Raw genomic sequence first — 20,893 nt, forward strand, 5'->3', positions numbered from 1 at the left:
TCTACACTCTGATCATCACACAAAAGCATCAAAAGTACCAGATCCACAAGCTTGATTTTTTTTGGGTTAAAACAAAGCCGGTTCTGGCACTGTGTTTTGATTTTAAAAATGTCAAAGTAAATATCTATACGTTCTTTGAGTGGCCCTGTCTCTGCCTAAGAGGACTGACCGTTGGTAGCTACTGGGACGTAAGTCGTGGCTTGATCAACCCCGGCTGGGTCACCTGGGCGATGTTGTTGCGAGACCCGAAACACCCGATGACCCCAGGCTACAACACTGATGATACGTCCCAGGTGCATCCATGTGATGTTTTCTTTATAACCATTTAAACCCTACTGGATATACTTGGTTGACCGGAGTTCCCCAGGGGTCTGTACTTTTATTTTTGCCGAAAAATAGTCGATTTACAACATGATGAGCTGTCTATCCTGTTTACTGTCAGTCTACAGGAATCCTCTGTCAGTTCACATTCCTGAAGGGTGTCCCCTTCCTCCCTCTCCGCTCCATGTGTGTCCACTCCCGAAGCTCCGCGCTCGGTGTCAGAGGACCTTCTCCCTGGCGCTCATCGGTGATAGTAGCTCCACTGCCCTGCTAGGACCTCCAAACAAGCTCAAGGCCCATTTGTAGGACGTAGGGTGATCAGGCTCCAAAAACTGCAAGCACATCCAAACGTGGCACTACACGTGGCAGTCTGCCTTACTTTTCTTTTCTTTTTTGTTTGATGATTGAGATTCCCTTATTGATAATTAACAGAAGTTACAGTCCACTATTTCATGGTTAATAAACACAGCACCACCAAGAGAAAAATAAAATAAACTGACCAATATAACAAACATTAGTCATGCAATTCATATTTTTACATAAGAATATCATGACAACCCAACCTGTTTTTATAATAATAATTAATAATCATACAAATACAGAACAATACCAGTAGAAATGATTAACTTAAGTAAAAAGAAGGAAACGAATAAACACAACAATGAAACACAAATATAACAATATCAATGATATATATTTTCGCTCTTTGTTTTTGACATAGCTCGTAGGCTATCCATAGGTCCATAGTATCCACATATGTCCATTTTCAACTATATTCTGGCTGTAATCTTTTTCATAGGAAACACCTCAATTCACTTCCATTGTTTTATGTTTGGTGGTTGTGGCAGCAACCATGAAATTGTAATAGCTGTTTTAGCTATTAAGAGTAAGGTCCTTAATAGATAGATTTTCTTTTTCCCTATATCATTTAAAACATGGATGCCTAGTAATAAATAACTTTGGATCTAGACATAATTTCAGTTCCAAAATAAGTTCTATTTCCCTTTTTAACATCCTGCCAGTACCTTTGCAAATTTGGACAAACCCATAGTAATATCTCTTTGGTGGCCACAACCTCTCCAACATAATCCTGAACATGTTCCATTTAGCCATTATGGCTTGAGTTCTAAAGTACATATTTCCAGTCAAACTTTCTCCAGTTTGGAGTATTTGTTCATTTCTATCCAGACAAACATGCATCCTCACATGAAATGAAACACAATGTTTACATTGCCAACGTAAATGTGAATTAAAAAAAAGAAATGTGGGTCTATAAGTTCTACTGACCTAAAAAAAAAAAAGAGAGAACCACCAGCTATTTCCAGGCCAAACTAAGGTAAACTAAATAACTTAAGAAAAGGCTTTTAAGCCTGAATAACCAACAGTGTGGGTTCTGAGCTGTTGCTGGGTCCATGTCTGAAGGGCAACTGAATCTGGCTGGCTTTTATAGTGGCTTGTAATTGGGGCGGCAGCAATCCCAGATCAGCTGCAGGTGTGCCAGCCTGAGTGAGAGGAGAGACAGTGGGGGTTAGTGATTGATTAAGGATGATGGCATGGCCACACGCAACAGAGCCAATCAAAAAAGACCAATTTACATTTCAACAATGCATTATGGGACAAAATGCTGTTAAACAATTTTACTGTTTAAAAGAAAAACGATTAGGATGTAGAACTATACATTTTACTGTGTATGTGAGATGGTCAATACAATGCAGGAATATAGCTACTCAATGCATACATTTTGAAATGGACAATAAAACCGTGAATAATAGGGTTGGAAAAATTGAGAGGATCATATAGCTGAAGAATCTGCTTTACCTAGTAGATGTGAGGTCTATCTGTGGAGGCATCTGGCAGGGTTCATTCGGCTGATCTGACGGGTAGGCGGGTGCCCCATTCTACGCTCCCATTCTGAGTCCCAGTGTCCACTGGTCAACGGGCAGTGGACGTGTCCCCTGGCACTCAGCGTTGATAGTAGCTCCGCTCCCCTAATAGGAGCTCCAAACAAGCTCAAGGCTCATTTGCAGTACATAGGGAGGTCAAGCACATCTAGATATGGCACTGCATGTGGCAGTCTGCCTTACTTTTATCTTGATTGTTGATTGAGATTGCCTTATTGATAATTAACATAAGTTACAGTCCACTATTTCATGGTTAATAAACACAGCACCACCAAGAGAAAAATAAAATAAACTGACCAATATAACATAAACATTAGTCATGCAATTCATATTTTGACATAAGAATATCACAATACCAGGGAAAATAATTGACTTAAATAAAAAGAAGGAAACGAACAAACACAAAAAAAGTAAGCAGAGATTCATATATTTCAGATCAAATCATATATATTAAATGAAAATCTTCCATGCAGCTATGTCTCCGCACTCATCATGTTTTCGCCCCCTAGTGCATGTGTGTGTGTGTGTGTGTGTGTGTGTGTGTGTGTGTGTGTGTGTGTGTGCGTGTGCGTGCGTGCGTGCGTGCATGCGTGCGTGCGTGTGTTTGGAGGAGGGGTCGGGGTAGGCTGGCCATCTGGTGGGAACCAATCAAAAGAGACTAATTTACATGTTGTCAACAATGCATTATGGGAAAAACGGCTATTAAACCAAGTTACTGTTCAAAAGAAAAATGATTAGGATATAGAACTACATTTAACTTTGTATGTGAGATGGACAATGCAATGCATGAATATAGCTATGCAATGCATACATTTTTAAATGGACAATAAAACCGTGAATGATAGGGATGGGAAAATTGAAAGGCATATATAGCTGGAGGATCAATGATTACTTTCGGATGTGAGGGTGATCTGCGGCGGCATCTGTCTGGGTTGATTCGGCTGATCTGGCTGGTTAGGCGGGTGTCCCCTTCCTCCCTCTCCTCTCCATGTGTGTCCACTCCCGAAGCTCCGCGCTCGGTGTCAGAGGACCTTCTCCCTGGCGCTCATCGGTGATAGTAACTCCACTCCCCTGCTAGGACCTCCAAACAAGCTCAAGGCCCATTTGTAGCACGTAGGGTGATCAGGCTCCAAAAACTGCAAGACATCCAAACCTGGCACTGCATGTGGCAGTCTGCCTAACTTTTATTTTCTTTGTTGTTTGTTGATTGAGATTGCCTTATTGATAATTAACGTAAGTTACAGTCCATATTTCATGGTTAATAAACACAGCAACACCAAGAGAAAAATAAAATAAACTCACCAATATAACATAAACATTAGTCATGCAATTCAGATTTTGACCTAAGAATATCATGACAACCCAACCTGTTAGTGTAATAATAACAATAATAATAATAATAATAATAATAATAATAAACACCGAACCACCAAGAGAAAAACAAAAGAAACAGAAAGATGTAACGGAAACATTAGTCATGGAATTCATATTTTGACATAAGAATATCACAATACCAGTGAAAATAATTGACTAAAATAAAAAGAAGGAAACGCACAAACACAAAAAAGTAAGCAGAGATTCATATATTTCAGATCAAATCATATATTAAATGAAAATCTTCCATGCAGCTATGTCTCCACACTCATCATGTTTTCGCCCCTCAGTGCGTGTGTGTGTGTGTGCGTGCGTGCGTGCGTGCGTGTGTGTGTGCGTGCATGCGTGTGTGTGTGCGCGTGCGTGCGTGCGTGCATGCGTGTGTGTGTTTGGAGGAGGGGTGCGGGTAGGCTTGCCATCTGGTGGGAACCAATCAAAAGAGACCAATTTACATGTTGTCAACAATGCATTATGGGAAAAAGTGCTGTTAAACAAAGTTACTGTTCAAAAGTAAAATGATTAGGATATAGAACTACATTTAACTTTGTATGTGAGATGGACAATGCAATGCATGAATATAGCTATGCAATGTATACATTTTTAAATGGACAATAAAACCTTGAATGATAGGGATGGGAAAATTGAAAGGAATATATACCTGGAGGATCAGTGATTACTTTTGGATGTGAGGGTGATCTGCGGCGGCATCTGTCTGGGTTGATTCGGCTGATCTGGCTGGTTAGGCGGGTGTCCCCTTCCTCCCTCTCCGCTCCATGTGTGTCCACTCCCGAAGCTCCGCGCTCGGTGTCAGAGGACCTTCTCCCTGGCGCTCATCGGTGATAGTAGCTCCACTCCCCTGCTAGGACCTCCAAACAAGCTCAAGGCCCATTTGTAGGACGTAGGGTGATCAGGCTCCAAAAACTGCAAGCACATCCAAACCTGGCACTGCATGTGGCAGTCTGCCTTAATTTTATTTTGTTTGTTGATTGAGATTGCCTTATTGATAATTAACATAAGTTACAGTCCATATTTCATGGTTAATAAACACAGCAACACCAAGAGAAAAATAAAATAAACTGACCAATATAACATAAACATTAGTCATGCAATTCATATTTTGACATAAGAATATCATGACAACCCAACCTGTTAGTGTAATAATAATAATAACAATAATAATAATAATAATAATAATAATAATAAGCACCGAACCACCAAGAGAAAAACAAAAGAAACAGAACGATGTAACAGAAACATTAGTCATGCAATTCATATTTTGACATAAGAATATCACAATACCAGTGAAAATAATTGACTTAAATAAAAAGAAGGAAACGAACAAACACAAAAAAGTAAGCAGAGATTCATATATTTCAGATCAAACCACATATATCAAATGAAAATCTTCCATGCAGCTATGTCTCCACACTCATCATGTTTTCGCCCCCCTAGTGCGTGTGAGTGTGTGCGTGTGCGTGCGTGCGTGCGTGCGTGTGCGTGTGTGTGTGTGTGTGTGTGTGTGTGTGTGCGTGCGTGCGTGCGGCCGTGCGTGCATGCGTGTGTGTGTTTGGAGGAGGGGTGCGGGTAGGCTTGCCATCTGGTGGGAACCAATCAAAAGAGACCAATTTACATGTTGTCAACAATGCATTATGGGAAAAACTGCTATTAAACCAAGTTACTGTTCAAAAGAAAAATGATTAGGATATAGAACTACATTTAACTTTGTATGTGAGATGGACAATGCAATGCATGAATATAGCTATGCAATGTATACATTTTTAAATGGACAATAAAACCGTGAATGATAGGGATGGGAAAATGTAAAGGAATATATACCTGGAGGATCAATGATTACTTTAGGATGTGAGGGTGATCTGCGGCGGCATCTGTCTGGGTTGATTCGGCTGATCTGGCTGGTTAGGCGGGTGTCCCCTTCCTCCCTCTCCGCTCCATGTGTGTCCACTCCCGAAGCTCCGCGCTCGGTGTCAGAGGACCTTCTCCCTGGCGCTCATCGGTGATAGTAGCTCCACTCCCCTGCTAGGACCTCCAAACAAGCTCAAGGCCCATTTGTAGGACGTAGGGTGATCAGGCTCCAAAAACTGCAAGCACATCCAAACCTGGCACTGCACGTGGCAGTCTGCCTTACTTTTGTTTTCTTTTTTGTTTTGTTTGATGATGATTTGTTTTAGCACCAATGTATAATCGTACCACTGTACTATTTGCAAACTGTTAATAAAGTAAGTATTCAATCAATCATTCAAAATCTCCCCCACGCTTGAGTCTGTAATGAAAAGGAAACACCAGCAGGTGGCAGCACCTTCACAGTCAATCTTTGAATCTGTCATTGATGACCCGGAACTTCATTGCATCGCACATAGTCGCTCTTGGGGAAACGTTCAGAGTTGTAAACAAACTAATGTCTGAGTTCTCAGCTGTATAACCAACTCCACGTGACAAACTAAATATTGCCTTTTGGGTCAAAGACACAAACAACATCTTTCCAGACACGGCAGGATGGCTAACTAGCTGCAGTTACTTCCACCAGCAGGTTCTACTGTAAATATAAGTTTAAAAAGTGTAATTTGAAAGAGGAATGATGGATCAACACAGGTCTAACACTTCTGCTGGTAAGAATCTGCATGAAAACATCAACAGTGATATGATGGTGCACGGATAGAGGGAGGCAGACTCGGAGGCTGGGATATTATATAATGGATATATTATATAATATTGATATCGTGACACGAGACTAAATATTGTCTGGGATTTTGGATAACTTAAAGGTAGGGTAAGTGATATTTCTTTGTTAAAATAAGTATTAATTAGCTCTTAATTCAGATAGTACTCATTGCTATAGAGTGTTTGTTCAGTAACAGTAGTCTCCATGTACCTCCAGCTCTTTATTAAACAGAAATGGCATTTTCAGGTCAGGATACCAATTTTATCCAATCAGGATAGAGAACTCGGAAATTATGACATAAAGAAATGAACAGACAACATTAGAACTGGAACACTATAAAAAATTAAGCTGATAAATGGGTACTCTCTCCTGATTGGCTGAGATTTTGTCATCTACCTGTAAATGTATTTTCTGTTTATTAAAGAGCTGGAGAGACGGGGAGACTCCTGTTACTGAACAAACACTGTATAGCAATGATTACTACCACAATATAGAGCTTTAACCTTTTAACAAAAAGCTTTTTGTTTTAACCCCACAAATATCACTTACCCTACCTTTTAATATGATATGGCATAAGTGTTTAGCCGTAAGCAACTCTTAGATGCTATTTTTGCTATCTGGCATCTAGAGTTTATAACCTCCGTGAAGTAAGTGGACACCCCATGTGATCATTACATGAATAACTAGATGGAGTGCTCCTTGGAGCGCAGGTTTCCACCAGGTCAGGTAGGCTATTGTGGGCCAGCAATGTTTGAAAAACAGGATTTAATATGAAAAATCGGACAGATACGTCTTGATCACATAACTATAGAGATAATGTGTACCAATTTGCGTGATGTTTGGACAAAATCTGTAGGAGTATTATTAAAAAATGTAAAAGCTAAAATCGGCCTCCTGGTGGCGCTATAACAGGATAATGTGAAATGGGTGGCATGTCTTCCTCGGCCTAGTGGGAATGTGCGTGCAACGTTTCACGGCAATTGGACGCTGTGTTTATGATTTCCAAACATTGCTGGCCCACAATAACCTAACATACGTCCATTTCTTCTGTCAGAGTCGAGGGATCATTCCTAAGTTGCGTTAGAGCGCCCTCTTGTGGAAAACAATTGACGTAGATCTATGTCAATAGACCATATTCCAAGCCCCCAGAGTTGCTGAGAAACATTGAAGCTGCCACCCCAGTGGCCAAAGCTGGAACTGCAGGCGGAGAGAAATACATGCACGCTCAAAACATACTGCGAGATATTTATATTTATACATATAAATATGTAAACATATTGTACATACATACATATGCATTTACATATAAATATGCATCTAGAGTGTATTTAATAAATATCTCGTGTTCAATCCTTGACACACGGGCTGCCGTAGAACGCAAAAAGGACACTAGTGCGCATGCTCATAACTCTACGTGTGGTCAAAATCGAACCAATAATTCTACTTCCGGCAGGTTTCCGGGTGCTTCAAAACGCCTCTGAGCACATTCATTGAAATGATAACTGGGGGCGGGGCAATCCGCCCTCTAGTTATATTATACCTCTATGCCATATTCACACGGCGGCCATATTGGAATTTAACATTGAAAGTGCCACCCCGTTGCCGTGGAAACGGGGTGGCACTTCATTGACTTAATAGCAACATGGCCGCCGTGTGAATATGGTCTATGGCGGTCAACGGTTGGATTTGAAATGACGTCGTAGATCTACGTCCTTGGCACCCAATGTGTTAAGACCGCCCTCTCTGTGAAAGCAGGTGTGAGCACGTGTCAGGCAACATTAGAGATGGTGTTGCATTTAATAGTTGTATACTTGCACAGTAAAACTGCCACCAGTTCATAACTGCTTTTGCGTGATCCGTCTCTCTCATAGACGTTCCCATGGCCCATGATGAAGGCCCATTAGTCCTCCTCTGGTCTCCGGACGAGATCCAGGCTCTGGTGACTCTCTGGGCAAGCAAGAGTGTCCAAGAGCAACTTCTCAACCCGAGGAACAAGAAGGTCTTCATTGGAATCAGCACCAAACTAGCATCTCTTGGGTACCACAGATACCCAATCGGGTGCAGGAACAAAATACACAAGCTTAAGTCGGAGTATAAAAAGATGAAGGAACATAATCACAGTCGAGGCATCAGTGAGCATAATGGAGGAGTATGGTTTGCCCTTATGGACGATGTGATGAAGTACCAGCCAGGGGGGTCTTCCATCAACGATGCTGCTGGTAAGTGGATTAGTGGAAAGTAACAGAGGGGTAATGTAGCATGGTTTACAGCATACATGGGCAACTGTCGGCCCCCCACCTTCAAGACCGGGAACGCATCTGTGTAATTTTTAAGATTTCTTTGGGCTATTTTTTTTTTAAATGTGTGCAAACCTTTGACTAATATATATATTTTTAAAGCGAACATTTTTAACTCATTAAGACCTGAGGCGATTCTTTAAAAAAAATGGAAATCCTAACAGTTTTTTGAAAAAAATATAAAAAATATTTTTTCACGATTTTTCAAAAATAGCAGATCTACAAGCTCGTAGCGCGGCACTCGGTGCCGCGCTATGAGCTTGTAGATCTGCTATTTTTGAATAGCCAAAGAAATCTAAAGTGACATAGATGCGTTCCAGGTCCTAATGGATTAACTCAACTCTTTGCTTCTAGGGGATTCTACGAAATGTCTTCTAAATCACAGTTTAAGAAAAAAAAATGTATGTGGCTATAATCTGTGGTTCTTTAACTTTTTTCATGTCAAGGACCCCCACAATTATATGTATTTGGCCGCGGACCCCCATCTCAAAATGTTTTGTACCAGGGACCCCCAGAAGCAAAGATTTGAGTTAAAAAATGTTTGCTTTAAATATTTTCAAAGAGTTGCACAGATTGTCAAGATATTAAAAAAATAGCAGATCTACAAGCTCATGGCTATGAGCTTGTAGATATGCTATCTTTTAATAGCCGAAGAAATCTTAAAACGACACAGAGATGCGTTCCCGGTTTTAACGGGTTAATGCGGCCTGCAGGTTAATATCAGAATACTGATATATTATTGATTTAAGCTGTTACAATACCAAAAAAAAATAAACATGGGAAGTCATTAAAGCGGGGCATGTAAACATGACCCGCTTTAATCACTTCGTGTGTATTAGTAGCTTAGTATTAAAATTCTATTGTCTTTTTTATGTCCAATGTATTTGTATTTAAGTTCATAAAGTTAACATAAGTATAACTAAATGCATTTGAAATTAAATTAAAATGTTACTTTTCAGGATTCCAATTAAAAAATAGCAAAAATAGCAGATGTACTATGGAGGGAGGCGGGACGTCCTCTCTACTCCCGGATCGTTTTCAGCGCTTTTGTTGACTGTATTGTGTGACAGACGCATTTGATAATTGTTTGAGTTAACAGTCTGGCTCGAGAGAGACTAATCGATATCAGACAATATGGTATTGGGATGATAATATAATTTATTTAAATTTGTCCTTATCAATTCACAGTAACGTTTGGACAATATGGTATTGGGATGATAATATCATTTATTTAAATTTGTCCTTATCATTTCACAGTAACGTTTGGACAATATGGTATTGGGATGATAATATCATTTATTTGTATTTGATAAATTTTGGTCCCTATCAATTCACAGTAACGTTTGGAGATTGTGATAAATAATTCCAGTTTCAGGCAACATTAGAGATGGTGTTACATTTTATAGTTGTATAGTAAAACTGCCACCAGTTCATAACCGCTTTCGTGTAATCTGTCTCTCTCATAGACGTTCCCATGTCCCATGAAGTCCCATTAGGCCTCCACTGGTCTCCAGATGAGATCCAGGCTCTGGTGACTGTCTGGGCAAGCAAGAGTGTCCAAGAGCAACTTCTCAACTCGGGGAAGAGAAAGAACGAGAAGGTCTTCATTGGAATCAGCACCAAACTAGCATCTCTTGGGTTCCACAGAGTCCCAGCCAGGTGCAGGATTAAAATACAGAGACTCAAGTTAGTCTATAAAAAGATTAAGGAACATAATTACAGTAGAGGCATCAGTGAGCATAATGGAGGAGTATGGTTTGCCCTTATGGACGATGTGATGAAGTACCAGCCAGGGGAGTCTTCCATCAATGATGCTGCTGGTAAGTGGATTAGTGGAGTAATGTAGCACTATAGCTATCCGGCTTTAATAAATGGTTTACAGCAGGGGTCTTCAACGTTTACAGGCTAAGGACCCCCTAGCTGAGAGAGAGAGATGAAGCAGGGACCCCCCACTAGATACTGTGTAAAATTATGTTGCAGATTAAACTTTTTTCATACATTGCATAGATAATTGGATTCATGTTAATGTGTATTTTAAGATAGTTAACCTATAAACCCTCAATATTTAGTCAACTTGACCGTTGGCTCTGTACTTGGGTCTGCTCTTTTTCCCTCTACACCGACTCTCAGAAAATAGCCGATCTACAAGCTCACAACGCCTCGCGCTGCGAACTCTGAGGACCCCCTGTTGAAGACCCCTGGTTTACAGTATTTATGTTACTGATAATTAAGGCTGGGCGTTATGGATAATATCTCCGTCTGTCTGTGTGTGTGTCTATTGATCTCTCTATATTTGATATATACAGCTACATACTCAATATCCTTTCTCATCTCGTGTAGCCAGTGTAGATGTTTATGTGGAGACAGATGCCGGGTCCAAGCCTGTGGAATCAGCCCAGCCTCCCAGCCCTTCCTGTCTACAGTCAGATACAGACAAATCAGGTATTAAAGTCAGTTTTGTTCTCTAATCAACGATACCACTTTCCTGAAATTCCTACCATTGTGAACATCCTGTCTGTAATCACCGCCCTAGGAAATGACCTAGTTATCCTCAGTTAACTACTCGAGCCCTATTTCATACTCATATATACTCTATATACCTACAAGCTCACAGTGCATTGACATGTGACGTGTTATGATTTTTTTTTGTATTTGAGCCTTTTCACCTACTAGACTAGAGGTTCGGCCCAGGCCACTACGCGGCCCTCACACCTACGTCGCACCGCCGATCCGACCAATATGTCTGAGTCATAGTGTCGAGGGCTATGTCAGTGTACCCATTGTGCTTATATATGGAGAACCCTGATGTCATTAGTGTTTGATCATACCCTCTATATTGCCATGCCCATATATGGGCATATTGTTTGGATCGGTGGTTCTGCGACATAGTTTTCGGCGTTACTGCGCATGTGCGGCCACGTGCGCATGCATGCGCGGCCACGGGAACAACGTGCGCATACTAGGGCTTTAACAGAATAATCGAATATTCGACTATCAAACCACTATTCGACCACTGTACATAAAAGTCGATTATTCGGGGTGGGGGGAAAAAAAAGGCTTTTCTACAGCAGACACGCAGCTGTGAGCTCTGGTGTTGGTAGTTTTTCTAATCCTAAAATTGATTGTTGTCAAATCATTTCATACTGTATGTGAGGTTGTGCCTAGGGCTGTCCCCTAAAAGTCGACACGTCAGGCGAGGAGCCTGATGTCGACTTGCATTCCTTTTTTTTGTGTGTTAATAATCAAATTGATTAATCGAATATTTGAATACTGATAGGTCGAATAAGTCGAATGCTAAAAAATCACTATTTGTGATTGCCCTAGCGCATACATGCGTGGCATGTACTCCGGTCCCAACAGGCTGCCAGCTCTTGCTGTTAATAGCATTGCATGTAGATTGTTTACTCAGTCATTGATACAACGGGACATTCCTGCGCTTGTGTTAAGTTTAACTAAGCATATATATAGGCTACTATGTATAATCAAAAGCCTGCAAATACTTTTGACTGCGCACAACCCCGGGTATGAGTTATAGGATAATTCCCCAAATATGTATGCCAGGTTGAAGGCTAATAGTTGGTCTCTGACCCCAGCTAGTGTATTTACACTGTAGTACTGAAATGCTATCTCACAGCACCGTGCTACCACACACGTCCAGTGGTGGAAAAAGTACTGGTGGAAAAAGTACTCAAATTCTTCAAAGTAAAAGTACCAATACTGCAATATAGAAATACTCAGTTACAAGTAAAAGTCCAGAATTCAAAATTTACTTGAGTAAAAGTACAAAAGTATTGGCATCAAAATGTACTTAAAGTACCAAAAGTAAAAGTACAAAAATGTTTGAAAATAGCAGATCTACAAGCTCACAACGCGTCGCGATGCGACGCGTTGTGAGCTTGTAGATCGGCTATTTATCGGCTATTTATTATTTATTTAATGTATGTTTCATAACATCATAATTTGTATCTGAAAAGTAACTAGTAACTCAAGTTTTCAAATAATTGTAGTGGAGTAAAAGTACAATATTTGCCTCTGAGATGTAGTGGAGTAGAAGTAAAAGTATTGGAAATTGGAAATACTCAAGTAAAGTACAAATACCTCAAAATTGTACTTAAGTACAGTACTTAAGTAAATGTACTTAGTTACATCCCACCACTGGTAACCACTGCATGTACAGTATGTATAATAACCTTTTTTCATCTACAGCAGGTAAACAGGTCTGTTACTTTCAGTCAATTTACTTTACTAGGGACACTTGGCTTCATAACTAATAGATTCTTCATCTACCCAGATGCACATCGGTTATCATGGACGGAAGAGGAAACCCGCGCCCTCCTTGACCTGTGGGGTAACGGTAGCGTTCAGGAGCAGCTCAACAACACGTGGAAAACGGCACATGTTTACTCCCTGCTCAGCGGCAAACTGGCCGCCCTGGGTTTCCACAAAACCCCCAGACAGTGCCAAGGTAAGGTCAAGAAGCTGAAGTGTGATTACAGGAGGAAGAAGGCCAACGCGGGCTCCAAACTCAGAGGAAGCACACGGTTATGGTTTGGTCTCGTGGATGCTGTGCTGGGACGACAGGAGGTGGCTTTGGATTGCCCCGGGACGTCACAAGATGGCTTCACTGAGAAATTGGACCGGTCGACACAAGATGGCTTCCTTGCGAGAGTGGACAATCCAGGTGCAATAAGTACTTGCGTTACGTAGAGGGCCCTTGCTAGTCAGGGGATATTAACCCATTGAGGCCTGAGGTTTCCGATTCTGCAAAATGTCATCTAAATCCTAAACGGTATTCTGAAAAACGTATGTTTCTATATCAGTGGTTCTCAAACTTTTTCATGTCAAGGACCCCCAAAATTATATGTATTTGGCCGCGGACCCCCATCTCAAAAGAATATATATTCAAAGATTTGTACACATTTTTACGATTTTTCAAAACGAGTGCCGCGCTACGAGCTTGTAGATCTGCTATTTTTAAATAGCCAAAGTGTAAAATAATGCTTTTTTTAAGCTCAAATCAAAAGGTGACACGGATGCGTTCAATGGGTTAATAAAATCTTGGAATAAATTCCTTACCAACAAATGTCTTCACCAATGTGTTTGTAAAGGTGTCTAGTAACACATCTCACAAAGATTGAAATTCAATTTCCCCAGGGGAATTTGTCAGATGCTGAAAGTTGGGGTACCCTTAACCTTATGCGGGAAAATAATTTTAAAACATTTAAGCTTTAAGTAGCATATGAGGGGTCAAACTATGGTTTGTTTAGGATTTAGGAACCACTCATTGGGCTAAAAACGGCCATAGCCACTTTTCCAGGTGATTTTTTGTGTAAAAAGACGAGAATATCCACAATATGCGCTTTATGCTGCGGTGGAGGTAATAAACAAAACAATCACACATTTCTGATTAGTGAACTGGTAATCTACTTATCTCTCTGTGCCGCTAACAGACTACTGTTGTTTTCTGTCCTTATGCAGAGCTGTCTCAGTCTGTTGTGTTCTCGGGTCCCTCTAGTGAACCCACACTGCAAGACACGCCCTCCCACGGTATGTTTGCTGTTATATTGTGATGATTTCCTGTCTTGGCGTCCATCTATGATGTCAGACAGTCATGAAGTGCCCCTGGTGCCCACAAATAACAAACTAATAAACCAATGCCAAAACTATTATTACTAATACCAAATAATAATCAAACGAACAAACAAAACGGTGAAATGGCTTCTAAAACATCTTTTGATGCTGTTCACAGACACAACCTCGTGGTTACCAGACGAGATCCAGCAGTTTCTAACCTCCTGGGGTGAGCCGAGCATCCAGGAGCAGCTGAACGCCACGTTGCGGAATCAGCCGGTGTTCAGACACCTCTGCAAACGGCTCGCCTCCACCGGCTTCCACAAGACTCCTAAGCAGTGCAAGGAAAAACTGAAGAAACTGAAGCAGACCTACTGGAAAATCAAAACCTCCCAGGTGCCTCTCAGGCACCCCAACCTCAAGTGGTTCCCCATCATGGACGCCGTGCTCGGCTCTGCACGGGAGAACGAGGGCAGTCAGAGGGAGGAGCCAAAGACGGGTTTCAAAAGCTGCTCGACGGCTCAGCCGGCTCCACCTTTGACCCCTGAGGAACTTGAGGAGGATCACGGTGAGCAGTGACGGAATAAGATTTGGATAATTGTAAAGGTCCTTAACCACATGGACCCCCGCATACCTAATAGGCAAACATTTGGCATGAATAAAAGATCTGCAAGCCCACAAAGTGTCCAAACACAACGCCTTATGTAAATCTGCTATTTTCGCCGAAGAGATTTAAGGTAGAGGGAAGAAAGGATAGGAAAAGTATAGACCCCTGGGAGACCGTATTCAACTGACGAATATAGGGTTTAAGTGGTTGAAATGATGACAGAATATCATTTGAATGCTAGTAGGAAAAGTCTGCAAGTTCACCACTTCACCGAAAGACAGAGAGCGATTGAGAGATTATCAGAATTTGGTTCGACACCCAGTGCAGCAAATGGTTCTTCAGCCATCAGCAGGAACTAATGTCATCTGAAGAGGGGGATTGTGGTGTGTCACCTCTCAGCCCGACCCAACACAGCTCCTCTATAAAGGAGGGAAATTCAAGTAATTAAGGATGACAATTGAAATTGAAATTGATTTTTTTATTAGGCAAAAGAATGTAAAACAACACAGTTACATTTATAATACTTTTGTCTAAAAGGTCCAACCAAAAAAGTCCTTGCGGACTTGTTTCCGTTGGGGTCCTTGAATTAATTTCATGACATATATAGTAGCAACCAAACAGTTCAAAAATCAACATAAAAATACAGAGAAAAAATACCACTATGTACAAAAAAAGCATGAAAAATAAAAAATATATAATGGTATAGTTATATATCCACAATGTGCGCTTTACGCAGCGGTGGAGGTAATAAACAAAAAAAACACATTTCTGATTAGTAAACTGGTAGCCTACTTATCTCTCTGTGCCACTAACAGACTACCGTTGTTTTCTGTCCTTGTGCAGAGCCGTCTCAATCTGGTTTGTTCTCGGATGTGGGTACCTCTAGTGAACCCACACTGCAAGACACGCCCTCCCTCATAGCAGAGTACGCTGGTATGTAGGCTGTTATGTTGTGATGATTTCCTGTCATGAAACAGTCATGACAGGAAATTCATCTCAGAGATGTCGGTTGTTCCTCCTTGGTTTCCTGTAGTGTGTTTTTTTACCCTTTTGTTTTTTCATGCTTTCACATGCATGAATGCACGCACTCACACAAGACACTAGCTACACGCAGCCATGCATACTGTAATCAATTTGAGCTACTTTCCCACACCCCATTTAAGATTCCTAAATTATTAAGTATTATTAGCATTTTAACTCATTCCGTGTCATTGACGTGTTTGACGTGTTTTTCCTCGATGGCACAACATGCCAATGATGTGTTTGACGTGTTTAAAAAAAAAAAAAACACTTCCTCTGGTTTATTAACTGTATACATCAATAAAGTTAAAGTTATTTCTGACCTGTCCTTCAATCCCACTTGCAGGAGGCCAGCTGACGTGCTCCACCTTGTCTCTCATGGTTCCAACCTTGCGTATGATGTCAGCGTTTGCCTGGCAGGTGGTTCAGCGTTGTAACGTGATGCATTATGGGAAGGTGGAGGAGCTGGTGGAGTTGGTGACCGAGGTGGTTCCCCACCTGCTGAGTCACAGGGAGAAGGTTGACCTTCTCCTTCGACTGAGAGCCAGGGTGAGATGGACATTTGTTTAACCCAGTAAGACCGGGGAAGAATCTGTGTCATTTTTAGATTTCTTTGGCTATTCAAAAATAGCAGATCTACAAGCTCATAGCGCGGCACCGAGTGCCGCGCTATGAGCTTGTAGATCCGCTATTTTTTTTTAATCATGAAAATGTCTGCAAATCTTTTAATGTATACGTTTTTAAAGCGAGCATTTTTAACACAACATCTTTGCTTCTGGGGATTCTGCAAATGTTTCCTAAATCCTAACCTTTTTTGAACAAACTGTTGTTGCTACGTCAGTGGTTCTCAAACTGTTTCATGTCAAGGACCCCCAAAATGATATGTATTTGGCCACCGACCCCCATCTCAAAATATGTTGTTCCAGGGACCCCCATGAAGCAAAGATTTCAGTTTTGTTCGCTTTAAATATATATATATATATTCAAAGATGTGCACAAACTTTCAAGATTTTTCAAAAATAGCAGATCTACAAGCTACGAGCTTGTATATCTGCTACTTTTTGAATAGCCAAAGGTATGAAATAATGGTTAAAGTGCTTACACGGATGCGTTCCCGGTCTTAATGGGTTAAAAAGTGATTTAGTAGATGGTTTCATGCTTCATGTTTCTATTGACCATACTCACACTGTTGCCTTTTTGCCCTTTACGTCATTAGCCAGCAGCCAGTGGTCATTGTTACGAAGCAGACTTACAGACGCTGGTGTGGGAATTCATCTCCAGATTGGATAAACTGCTGCCTTTACCAGACATCAAACAGGTACCATATCGAACAATATACTGGAGACTTGACTTAGTTATTTAGCTGACTTTATATATGGTTCAGGGTGAATTACAAGCGGTCAGTGTCTCGTTCAGGGACACTTTGGGAATAGAAACTGCAGCTGTTATGGGACACAGAGTTGAGAGCTAGTATGTAGAGCACATTTCTTATGTATTACGACCTTTATTTGTAAATAAAACCGGGTTCCCCTTGTTCATTTCAGACAGCAGAGTTGCTCAGTGCCGTCCCCTCTCTTCTGGAAGAGTGTGGACAACTGGAGTTTGAGCCGGCCCAACTAAAGACACTGTTACATCACCACACACAGCAGGAACTTGCCAAAGAATGTATGTTGTAAAATCATACTGTGTCTATAATGCATGATGCAACATATTTTTTTATTAGTTGAGTCATGAGGTGAATTCAATTCAAAACTGTATTAGAAATTCCTTGTATGTGCAAATATATGGGCCAGTGATTTTTTTCTGTACACACAGGAGGAAGTGTTTATTTATTTATGAAGAACTCATTTATTTGACATCCTCTCAGGTTCCTGGGTTCAGAGTCAGGGCACCATTCCATCCACACCATCATCTCCTCAAACCAAGCCGCAGCAGAACTGCTCCAACAGAAAGAGATGCAGGAGGTCTGGGAGGAAGCCGTCACCACCACCACACAGGACTGAGGAGGACGAAGACGGACAGTCCGATCACAGCATCGAGGAAGAGGAGGGTGCTGAGGGGACGCAAACTGATGAAGAATGGGTTCCGGAGGACTGCAGTAAAAACAAAAGGAAAAGAACTGAAACCACAGATTTGAAGAAAGGGCGACCCAACTCATCTTGTTCTGTGAGGAGTTCAGGTAGGGTACTTCACCATTGTCCATACAGTGAACCTCTGAATGAAATGTCCTTGTGTCCCCGCGTGACTGGAGCGGGAGGGGCATGTGAAAGCAGCAGGGAATCGCCAGCTGTAGAAACAGTATCATTATTTGATTTGGTTGTTCCCCCTTTTGGCCACAAGGTGCTGTAAAGGATCATTCTAATTTGCGGGGAGTGGGAGATCTCTTACAAGAATGACCTGCACGCAAAAAAAAAGCTCTGCACAAATACAATTAATCAGGCAACATGTGAAAAATATCAGTCGCATTTGGTTGTATTTTTGGTTGTATATGTGTGTGTGTGCGTGAGCGAGAAATTCCCAGTAATTTACTCCATAGTTGTTTCAGAACATCCTTATAGTAAGATTTTTAAGGCTTGAAACAAGCCAAGACGCTATGTGATGAATCATGACCATAGAACGTTTGATTCAGATGGAGAACAAATTTGGAAAACGCAAAAAATAGAATGACCGGATTGCCCCTCCGGAAAGTGAAACGCCCGGAAGTGAACCCATGGACTAATTTCAATAAATAATACAGGAATAGGGACCAGGTAAAAAAAAGGAAAATTCCTCTTTAAGACTTAATTAAGGTCAAGAGGAGCTCTATTACTTGATTCCTACAGCACGTCATCATTGGAGTCCTTTTTACCTTATTTATTTTCTTCATATCATGTCTTTCAGGCGGAGGTCACCCCACAGCACCGAGGCTGCACACATGCTCCCTGTGTCCGTTCACTCACAGCCAAGAAGACGGTCTTCTGCAACACATCAGACAGGAGCACACCACCAGAGAGGCCAGCCCCGAAGCCGACTCGCCGCACAAACACGACGATCTCCTCCACAGGTGCAGCCACTGTGGCGCTGAGTTTACCGCACGTCAACGTCTGACCAGCCACATGGCCATCCACACGCGGCCCTTCCACTGCGACCAGTGCCACAAGCGCTACCCGAACAAACACCAGCTGACCCAGCACCGGCGCCTGCACACGGGCGAGCGGCCCTTCACGTGCACGCACTGCGGCCGCGGGTTCCGCTGCTCGAACTCGCTGCAGATGCACGTGCGTACGCACACGGGCGAGCGGCGCTACGCGTGCCACGTCTGTGGGAAGACGTCGATCCAGCACCTGGCGAGACACATGCTCATGCACAAGGGGGAAAAGAAGTACTTGTGCACAGAGTGCGGCAAGTTGTTCTTATCGTCCGGAGAGCTGAGGCTGCACACGAGAACCCACACTGGAGAAAGGCCGTACACGTGCAAGCTGTGCGGGAAGGGGTTCTGTGCCAAATGCCAACTTACCCGTCACTTGAGAACTCACACTGGGGAAAAACCGTACAGTTGCATCCACTGCTCCAAAGCCTTCCCCGACTCGGCTGCACGCAAAAGACACATGTTCATTCACTCAGACAAAAAACCTTTTGCGTGTTTTAAATGTGGCAAGGGGTTCGTGCAATCATACCAATGTAAATTGCACGTTCGCAAATGTATAAAGGAGATGGGGAGATAATAAGTTGGTAAGGTCAGAGTGGCTTATTATCGGTACCAGCCAAGCAACGAAGCCTTTACAATGTGCTAGACCAGTGGTGCCCAAACCTTTTAGCTCGAGACCTGCACGGGACCAAAACTAGTGAAAATAGCCGATCTACGAGCGTCACAGTGCGATGCGTTGTGAGCTTGTAGATCTGCTATTTTTTACTACTTCCTACTTTCTTTTTCATTTATGGAATTCCTTTGATATTTTTGAAATTCTGTTGACTAAATGTTTGAAATTTATTAAAAATGTATTTTAAAAAAAACTTTAGATTTCTTGTTCACCTTTGGAGTTACATCATGGCAAGGTACCAACACAACCCAAACCTCTACCAAAGTGGTCTTGTGGTCAATACTTTTGTACTTTAACTAAAGTAAATTTAGATTTCCGGACTTTAACAGAGTGTTTCTACATTGCAGCATTGATACTTTTACTCGAGTAAAATAATTGAGTACTATTTTCCACCACTGCACATTGGAGGTAAAAACCTTTACCGTAAACAGTGTGACAAAAGTTCCAACGAGTTAGGAAACCTGAACAGACACACACCAGCATCTTCACACTGGAGAAGTGTTCACTATTTCCCTAAAAAGTTGCTGTTTTTTATAAATATTGAACCAATGAAAAGTATTAAGAAGAGCATGTGACTAATATTGACTACAGGGCTCTAAGGAGCTCTGGGACAATCATATTTGGACATCAATGCGAGGTCAGTACTTGAGGTCAGGATCTGAGATTCTAAATCAGGGGTGGACACCTTTGATGATGTAGAGGGCCACTATATTTCCACACTCACTCCAGAGGGACACATTGCACATACTGTCGTGCAGACACCTCTTATCTAAATGAATGCCGTACTTCACCATTCTATGTCACACACAAGTAGCAAAAATAGCCAATCTACAAGCTCAAAACGCGTCGCACTGCGACGCGTTTTCAGCTTGTAGATCTGCTGTTTTTGCTATTTTTGAATTGTAATCCTGATTTTTTTTTGCATTTAGTTATACTTATGTTAACTTTATGAACGTAAATACAAATACATTGGACTTAAAAAAGACAATAGAATTTTAATACTTGTCATTAAGCTACTGATATAGATGGGTTTCCGCGCGACGTCATCACAGAGCAGAGTGCGCAATCTGCGCATGCGGGTGGTAGAACGAACCGGAAGCGCCATTCACTCTGTTGTTATTTTCGGGATTTAGATAGGCATAATGCTGCTATTTTAGGCATTATAGGCATAATGCTGCTATTATATACAAACAGATCCAACTTCCGACAAATCATTTTTATTGAGTAAAGAAGATATTACAAACTGCATCATTTAATCTACTTTCATTAAACCCGGTGAAGACCATTTCTTTTATGTATGTACATTTGACTAGAGCTGCTGC

The 20,893-nt window shown here is 41.5% G+C and overlaps 1 protein-coding gene across 2 annotated transcripts; it reads left to right on the forward strand.

Moving 5' to 3' along the window:
* The first annotated feature begins 6,031 nt into the window (after positions 1-6,031).
* LOC308087832 (uncharacterized protein) lies at positions 6,032-19,665 on the forward strand. 2 transcript variants are annotated; one of them, XM_080432026.1, is made up of 13 exons: positions 6,032-6,223; positions 8,148-8,495; positions 10,040-10,405; positions 10,923-11,015; positions 12,865-13,254; positions 14,052-14,120; positions 14,323-14,712; positions 15,595-15,684; positions 16,118-16,320; positions 16,988-17,089; positions 17,316-17,436; positions 17,639-17,950; positions 18,652-19,665. In XM_080432026.1, exons 1-13 carry the CDS (start codon positions 6,190-6,192, stop codon positions 19,473-19,475), a joined length of 3,342 nt encoding a protein of 1,113 aa, XP_080288152.1. In that variant the 5' UTR covers positions 6,032-6,189; the 3' UTR covers positions 19,476-19,665. The 2 variants fall into 2 exon arrangements, with proteins under 2 accessions (XP_080288152.1, XP_080288153.1); XM_080432027.1 differs by having other exon boundaries at positions 10,040-10,393; positions 10,914-11,015.
* The last annotated feature ends 1,228 nt before the right edge of the window (positions 19,666-20,893 follow it).

Source organism: Gymnoscopelus braueri (assembly GCF_963280865.1).
Source record: "Gymnoscopelus braueri genome assembly, chromosome: 6".
In the NCBI taxonomy this organism is placed as follows: Eukaryota; Metazoa; Chordata; class Actinopteri; order Myctophiformes; family Myctophidae; genus Gymnoscopelus; species Gymnoscopelus braueri.

Bases quoted from the DNA above. Each gene is read 5' to 3' on its own strand.
- LOC308087832 (XM_080432026.1), top strand. From the start codon at position 6,190: ATGATGGATCAACACAGGTCTAACACTTCTGCTG. The intron at 6,224-8,147 runs GTAAGAATCTGC...TCTCTCTCATAG, and splicing joins CAGGTCTAACACTTCTGCTG to ACGTTCCCATGGCCCATGAT. The intron at 15,685-16,117 runs GTATGTAGGCTG...TCCCACTTGCAG, and splicing joins CCTCATAGCAGAGTACGCTG to GAGGCCAGCTGACGTGCTCC.